This window comes from Meles meles, chromosome 10, assembly GCF_922984935.1.
Source record: "Meles meles chromosome 10, mMelMel3.1 paternal haplotype, whole genome shotgun sequence".
Lineage (NCBI taxonomy): Eukaryota > Metazoa > Chordata > Mammalia > Carnivora > Mustelidae > Meles > Meles meles.
In genome coordinates, this window is record NC_060075.1 from 88,249,350 (window position 1) to 88,258,226 (window position 8,877).

The following is an 8,877-nucleotide window of genomic DNA, read 5'->3' on the forward strand; positions in this document are numbered from 1 at the left end:
ATAGCATATGTGAAAGCAGCCCCAAAGGAGACTTAAGATGGATGTTTTTGTATATTAATCCTTTTTTTATGTTTATACCTGACTATCCTGTAAATTAACTGGCTCAAAAATGCTATCCCAAGAATTAACCCATGCTTGCTGAGCATCTCTGCTTTCCAAATATTATAGTTCACCTTTAAAAAGAAGGTCAAGACATCCTTCAGGAAATATTTCCAAGCTACCCTAAAACATTCCTTTTCTGAAATCCTGCCACACTGGTCTGCATCCACTATTTGTTGCTTAGTAATATTCAATCCTATGACATCTTTTCTATTGCTACCTAGAATTGTATTGAACTCTTGCACTGTTACTTAACCTTTCACCCTCATAAATCTCCTTAATAAACTCTAATTAGCCAGGATCCGGCACAGGGCCTAACACAAATAAGGTGCTCATAAATATCTGTTGAGCAGGGGCACCTGGGTGGCTCAGTGGTTAAAGCCTCCGCCTTCAGCTCAGGTCATGATCCTGGGGTCCTGGGATCAAGGCCCACATCGGGCTCTCTGCTCAACGGGGAGCCTGCCTCCTCCTCTCTCTCTCTCTGCCTGCCTCTCTGCCTACCTGTGATCTGTCATATAAACAAATAAAAAAAATAAATCTTTAAATATCTGTTGAGCAAATAAATGAATCTGCTTAGAAAAAAAGTTTTTTTTCAGTTTTTGCATCTCCCACATGCACACCACACCTTGAAGAAAAGTGGTATTAATATTGTTAAACATGATCTGCAGTAAGAGTAAAGATCGAAACCCTTTCTATGATCAACACTAAACCAATACTAGTCATCTCTATTTGCCAATATTCTTTTTTCTGGAGGACGGCTCTAGTTGGGAGTGATGTGGTTTCAGATCATCTCCAAAGAAGGAATGCAAAGAGTATAACCGAGAAAATATTTCAGTGATGATACAGATAACTCTAACTGAAAGCTTTATAACTAGAATACTGAGGATGCAGTCATTGACCTCTTACTTCCCTAATTTCCCTAATTAATTAATTTCCTAATTAATGCACCTTTATAGGAAGGACGGAGTTTTCCATTAATACTTCAGACTCAGAATGCCATACAACATTTTTAGTTGGATCCAAGCACTCAAAGTACTTAAGGAAGCAAACCAGAAGATGGATGGGAGGGAAAGATAACAAGTATTGCGCCTAAACTCTCTTTTACTCTCCTCACAGGAAAGAAGACCCAAGTCTGACTGACTTAACTCCATGTCTAAGGCTGAAGCAAAAGGCTCACCAGAGGCCACCAGAACATAAACAAAAATAGCTGGAAGTTTGTTTTTTTTTTTAAAGATTTTATTTATTTATTTGACAGCGAGAGAGAGAGATCACAAGTAGGCAGAGACGCAGGCAGAGAGAGAGAGAGAGGGAAGCAGGTTCCCTGCCGAGCAGAGAGCCGGATGTGGGGCTCGATCCCAGGACCCTGAGATCATGACCTGAGCCGAAGGCAGCGGCTTAACCCACTGAGCCACCCAGGCGCCCCAAGCTGGAAGTTTCGAACTGGTGAATGCTACCTCCTGCCTGTGAAAAGGAGTCCCTAGCTGTGTCCATTCAAAGACACTTACTTAACCTCTTCTTTCAGGCGTCACCTGAACTGCTCGTCAAGAATTCTAGACAAGATCTCTTCAAGGCTTCTGCAGTTCTGGAAAAGCCGCTCAAGTTTTAAACCTGAAGCCTGCCCTGGCTCTCACTGGGCTCGATAACCACCACCTACACCCACGCTTGACTTACACCTATCACCTCAATGAAACGTGTGAACTTACACCGGAAAGAAAATAACACTGCCAACACACCTGTTCCGTAAAATCTTTTTCAGCTGGGGTGAGATACTAAGCAACTTCTAGTCGTTACTTTAGAGTAACGCCATCTCAAAAGCGTGGCGTGTTTTAGTAAAATAACCCATCCTGGGCCAACGTCCTGCGGTGCCGGCCGGTCCTGCCCGGGCCGTTCTTTTAAAAGGAACTAATGAGAAGTTACTTTGGGTGGAGGAGTGGGGAGACCTACAACAACCCTTTCCTCAACGCAAAAAAAAATGGATTCTTGCCTGCCCCTCAATCCAAACACGAAGACAGAAAATTGAGAACACGTCGCAAGACCACGGAAATGTTTGCCTCCAGGATTTGGATGAGAAAAGATAGTTTGACCACAATACCTCTCCAAACAGGGACTGCAAGATGGACACTTGGGACTCGCGACAAAGCACCATGTTTTCCAAGTGAGGCATTCCGGCGGGTACCAGAGGGCAGCGAAGCCCTCCCACAGCTCCAGAATCCGACCGCCGACTCCCCTCTCCCCCTGAGTCCGCGCTCCCGCCGGAAACCAGACTTGCGAGGGTGTGGGCGGGGCTGGCGTACCCGTGCGTCGGCGTAACGACAGCTCGCAAGGGGAGCGTCTCCCCGCCCCCATCTCCAGAGCTCGGAGGAGGCGGGCTCTGTTTTCCCCTTCGAGGAGGGGTTTGGCTGACGGTGCTGCTGGTGATTGGACATCTCGCCTGCCGCTTTTTGCCATCCAAAGGCCGGGAGACCACGCCGGGATGCGAGACCCATCAATCGCCTGGCAGGAGCTAAGGGGACTGTGCGGGTTCCTGATCACCCCCAAGCCCCTAGCTTTGATTTTCTTGCCTGCAGAAACTGAGTCCCAGGAGCTTTCGTCCTGAAGCGCCATCGTCATCAAGAAAAAGTAATGCTACATCGCTGGGCATGGAGCCTGCTTAAGATTCTCTTTGGAGGGATGCCAGGGTGGCCCAGTGGTTAAGCGTCTGCGTTTGGCTCAGGTCATGATCCCACGGTCCCTGGGTGGAGCCCGACACTGGGCTCCCTGCATGGCGAGAGGCCTGCTTCTTCCTCTCCCACCCTTCCTCTGCTTGTGTTCCCTCTCTCACTGTCTCTCTCTCTCTCTCTCTCTCTCTGTCACACAAATAAATAAATAATCAAAAAAAAAAAAAAAGATTCTCTTTGGAGGCGATTGAGTGGCTCAGTCAGTTAAGCGACTGACTTTGGCTCAGGTCATGACTTCAGACAGGGACTGAGCCCTGTACTGGGCTCCATGATCTGCAGGGAGTCTGTCCCTCTCTGCCCCTCCCCATGCTCATGCTCTGTCTTTCAAATAAATAAAAATCTTTAAGAAGAACAAAAACAGATTCTCTCCCTCTCCCTCTGCTCCTACCCCCCTCGTATGCACTCTCTCAAAAAAATAAAATATATATGAATTAATGACTTTTTCCAAATGACTAGTGTGAGAAGATATTTAACCACATTTGCTGTATGAAATGAACAATTAAGGAAAAATTCTTGCTAAAGTAAAACACCAAAAGGGCCCCAATATCCTAGTTTCAGTTGCAAAAATGCTTTCTGTGCCTTGAAATACAGCATTCTGTTTTTACTCAGTAGTCTGATTATCATAGTTTTAGTCACTTTTAAGACTACCCTGAGCTCAAAAGAAAGTATAAATGGTTGTTGAAAAAATAAACAGACATATAAATAAAATTGGGTTAAAATCCAATTTTACTCTGAAATGAAGCTACCATTAGGTCCTTTGGTCATTTGCTGTTAAGGAAATTTGAACATGCAGGACCAACGTGGTCTTTAGAAACTGGGTAATAAAGAGGTGCCTGGCTGGCTCAGTTGGAAGAATATGCAACTTTGATCTCAGGGTCTTGAGTTCAAACCTCAGGTTGGTTATACAGATTACTAAAAAGAAAGAAATTGGGTAATATACCCTCAGTACCACATTACACTTTGGTGAAAGTTCCTCCAGGTAAATGAGGACATTGCTTAGGGTATTATTTAGAGTATTATAGACTTCTTTTCAAAACAAATATATTTTAAGAACATGTAAATACTAATTAAATAATAATTACCTGCATGCATGAATTTATATTAGGAGAAAACATAATATGAAATAGATTTGAAAGCGATGTCATATTTAGGCAGATTGCTATATTTTATGTACCCTCTCTGAACTTACTATACATCTCTCTAGTTCAATCTGGGCACTATGTCCACCTTTTCTGCTCCTCCCATTTACCGCCTGTGATAGGCAGAATAATGGCCTTCCAAAGATAGCTGTGACCTAATTCCAGGGCCTGTGAATATGTTAGATTACATGGCAAAGGGGAATTCAAGTTGCAGGTGGAAGGAAGGTTATAAGGTTATATATAACTTTGGCAGAAAGCGATTAGACTGTATTATCCACATGAGCTCAGTCTAATTACAAGAGTCATTATTGTTGGAAGAGGTAAGTAGAAGAAGTAGAACCAGATGGGTGGCAGCGTAAGAAAGACTTGGACCGATGTTGCTGGCTTGGAAATGGGAAAGGGGACATAAGCCAAAGAATGCAGACAGCCTCTAGAAGCTGCCAAGGGGAAGAAAACGGATTATCCCAAGAGCCTCCAGAAAAGAATGCAGCCACACTGAAGCCTTGATGTTAGTCCAGTGAGACTCATTTCAGACTTCTCACCTCCAGAACTATAAAAAAAAAATCGTGTTGTTTTAAGCCCGTAAGTGTGTGGTAATTTGTTACAGCAATGATAGAAAACTAATGCACCACCTGTTCCGTTTGAGTTCATCCTGATCTTTCTGCTGGATTAAAATATATAGAGACTCGACTCATTAATACTCCTATTGGTTCGTCTTTGTAGTAATCATGTTTGGAAGTAAATTAGGGATATTAAAGTGGTTAAAAAGAACATTTGTCTCTACTCACCAATTTCAAGAGTGAGGATCATAATACAGACCCTTAAGTATTACAACGTTTTTATCACAACAAAATTATGAAACCACCCTATTAGAATGCTATCAAAACTTAAAATGCCAAAAATGGTGCAAATTCAAGGAAAACTTGTCAAATCTATTCCTATTGCGGCAGATTTCAATAGCATCTCCTTCAACTACTGTTAGATCAAGCAGACAAAAACAGTAAGGATACAGTAGGTCTGAAAAACATAATTAACAACCTTGATTTGCCAGGCATACATAAAACAATTGCTTTTTCCAATATTATTCCATCCTCAATTCTTGGCTTTCCCTGTGGACTTGCAATCCAGAGGTGGTCTCTCTCCACATTCTAGCCTCTCCCCAAGAGACACAGAATGCTGCTTCCCCCCCGCCCCCGCCCTTGCTATTTGCCTGTCTGATCAGAGGGTAGGAAGTATTCTCGGTTGTCCTGTCTTGCTGCAGTCTTCGGCCGGCCCTGGAACTTAGCAATGGGTTTTTTCTCCATAAATCTGTCCTTCTCTCCATAGTGGCTAAACTCTGCAGTGTGTCTTTGGGTGATCTTATTTGGGATTTCCTGCTCTGCTCCTAAGAGCAGAAGGTGTTTTCCATTTACCCTTCTCCCAGCTGTGCTTTTAGCTTTTCACGTGTACTCTGCAGGTAAGAGGGTTTGTTGCCTTTCTTCTGAAGGCTTAAGACTTTTGTTTTATACAGAACAAGAGTCAGGGCGGGGTTTTGTTCATTTCGCAATTTCCAATATTTCTCATTTCTCATTCTCTCTTTTCTCATCTCCTCTACCTTGTACCCTAGGGAAGCTTTCTCCTGCACTGCCCTCGAACTTTCTTGTGAGCATCCAGTGGAGGTTTATGGAGAGGACCCTGTGAGTGTGAGCTCTCTTGGTTTGTGGCTTTATCTTAGTTATAATTGACCTTCACTAAATCATTAAAAATTTTAGCTCAACATTTTTACCTGCTTCTATAGCACCTGCCTTCTCCCCTACCCCGCATTTTGCTACAGGTGAGTCAATGCTTACATCCATCCCTCCTCGGAGGAGCCCATCTTTCCTTAAAGTTCATGCTATTTGGTTTCCCTGTGACCTTTGCTCTTCTTTGACCGCTGTGGATTAAAGAAAAATTATTAGTTTACCCAGCTTTTCTTGTTAGAGTGGGAGTAAATCTCTTTCCAGATTGTAGTGGAACTCAACTAGTTATTTTTTAAACAGTTTTTTTTTTAAGATTTTATTTATTTATTTGACAGAGAGAAAGATCACAAGTAGGCAGAGAGGCAGGCAGAGAGAGAGAAGGAAGCAGTCTCCCTGCGGAGCAGAGAGCCCGATGCGGGGCTCGATCCCAGGACCCTGAGATCATGACCTGAGCTGAAGGCAGCGGCTTAATCCACTGAGCCACCCAGGTGCCCCCAACTAGTTATTTTTTAAATGCAAGCTCACATCCGTTCTCATTTCCCTTTTTACTTTTTCTGCCTTTGGTTTGAACCTTCCACCTGAAAGCATTTACATCATTGACTTCAGCTGTATTTTCTGGGAAACCAAACCTAAGATACCTATTTCAAGTCCAAGCTCCAGTCCTACAAAACTCCCCCAATTTTGTCAACAAAACCTTTCCAATCTCTCAAGTCTAACAAGATAAATACTTTACACTTGTAGAGCACCTGACATTCTCCACCTTGTATTACAGATATTTGTGCTCATGGTTTTTGGGGCAACAATTGGATTAAAATACTCAGATTCATTTATTTATTCCTTCCTTCATTTATCTAGCATTTCAGTGGAGTGCCAGAGATGCAGTGTGACCAAGAGAGACATTGTAGCCCATCTTTGTGAAACTTACAATCTAGTGGGGAAGACAATGAAGACATATTTAGAAGCTTATGTCCTACAGATGCCCATTCTCAGTAAAACACAATAAATAAAATACTTATAGAATGAATAAATGAGTGATTGAATAATTCTTCACAATTTTCCCCTCTCTTCTTTATGTTACATTTAGCCTCAAATATAATGTTTCTTATGGTCCCTATTGCGTTATTTGAGAATTTCACTGAATGTAACCCCAGGAAATATTTTTCACAAAACATCTTCTTTTTTAAAAATTATTTATTTTTATTTTTTATTAACGTATAATGTATTTTTAGCCCCAGGGGTACAGGTCTGTGAATTGTCAGGCTTATACACTTCACAGTACTCACCATAGCACAACCCTCTACAATGTCCATAACCCAACCACCCTCTCCCTACGCACCTCCACACACAACTTACAGTTTGTTTTGTGAGATTAAGAGTCTCTTATGGTTTGTCTCCCTCCCAATCCCATCTTGTTTCATTTTTTCCTTCCCTCCAAACCCCCCATGTTGCCTCTCAAATTCCTCATATCAGGGAGATCATATGACAATTGTCTTTTTCTAATTGACTTATTTCACTCAGCATAATACCCTCTAGTTCCATCCTCGTCATTGCAAATGGCAAGGTTTCATTTCTTTTGAGGGCTGCATAGTATTCCAGTGTGTGTGTGTGTGTGTGTGTGTGTGTGTGTGTGTGTGTGTATCACCTCTTCTTTATCCATTCATCTGTTGATGGACATCTAGGCTCTTTCCACAGTTTGGCTATTGTGGACATTGCTGCTATTCGGGTGCACATGTCCCTTCAGATCACTACATTTGTATCTTTAGGGTAAATATCCAGTAGAAAGATTGCTGGGTTATATGGTAGCTCTATTTTCAACTATTTGAGGAACCTCCATGCTGACAAAACTTCTTCTTTGATAAGTGATCAAAAAGTAGCTCTTCCTAAGTGTTGGATTCTCATTACAGGACCCCAGGTTCCAGTGCTTCTTACTCTCTGAGGGCTAATAATATGTATGAGAAGTCTTTTTAAAATATTCCACTGAATAGGACAAATATTTTTAAATTCAACTCAACTCAAATTTATTTCAATGAGATAGTTTTTTAAATTATACCACAAAAGAAAAAGTAATAAAAACATATTATGAAACTACATTCAAAGTAATTTGTGTAGTAAAATATAAGAAAATTCAATATCAGAGTGAGATTAAATCAATATTAAGTAGAAAAAGCAAGTCAGTTAACTTTTCCACTGCAATAGCCAGATCCATTATTTTTACATTACTTCTTTTTAATTTTTCAATATTGCATTTCCAAGAACAGTTTAATGGACAGCTAATTTAACACTCTTTAAATGACATTATATTCACTTTAGTGAATATTAATGAATACATTCTCATTCAGAAGATAAATAATGGGGCGCCTGGGTGGCTCAGTATGTTAAGTGCTCAAGTCACAATCCTAGGGTCTTAGGATTGAGCCCCGCCTTTGGGCTTCTCCCGCTGCAGCTCCCACTCCTTGTGCTGTCTCCCATGCATGCACTCTCTCTCTCTCTCTGTCAAATAAGAACGTATTAAATCTTTAAAAAAAATAATAAAATATAGGCTCTAGTGTTAAACAGATGAGTTAGAAACTTAGGTATATTAATTTTCTAAGCCTTGACTCCTTATCTATAGAGTGAGGGGAAATAGAAAATATCCTACATCACAAAACTGACAACTCTAGGGCTCCTGGGTGGCTCAGTTGGTTAAGCAACTGCTATTGACTCAAGTCATGATCCTGGAAACCCAGGATCGAGTCCGGCATCAGGCTCCAAACTTCATGGGGAGTCTGCTTCTCCCTCTGACCTTCTACCCTTTCACGCTCTCTCTCACTGTCTCTCTCTCTCTCTCAAATAAATAAATAAAATCTTTTAAAAAAAAAAGATCGACAACTCTAACTCCAGGAAGAGATGATTCTCACACCAAACTTCCTCAGCTGCCTGACTAGAATGCAAACACTATAATAGGAGGTAGGGATCTTAGTGGTTTTGTTCAATACTCTAACTCCAGATCCTGGGATAGTGACTAACATGTATAAGGTGCTCAGTTAATATGTGTCCAGTAAATGTATATGATGTATTTATGAGAGGCCCCAGCACATGACAAATATGCAACAAATATCAGTATTATTATAATTATTTAATTAGCCTGACCAAAAGCAAACTCCTAATTCTTGTCCTGCTGCTACCACAGTCATTCCATCTCCATAAATTGGCACTATGTGTTTC

At 41.4% G+C, this 8,877-nt stretch overlaps 1 protein-coding gene across 3 annotated transcripts in view; it reads right to left on the reverse strand.

Moving 5' to 3' along the window:
- Positions 1-2,363, reverse strand: part of ORC5 (origin recognition complex subunit 5) — a 95,089-nt gene extending 92,726 nt beyond the window's left edge. For all 3 annotated transcript variants that reach the window (XM_046021170.1, XM_046021171.1, XM_046021169.1), the window contains exon 1: positions 2,192-2,363. In XM_046021170.1, coding sequence (XP_045877126.1) covers positions 2,192-2,263 — 72 coding nt within the window. In that variant the 5' untranslated portion in view covers positions 2,264-2,363. The remainder of the gene's footprint in view (positions 1-2,191) is intronic.
- Positions 2,364-8,877: the final 6,514 nt, after the last annotated feature.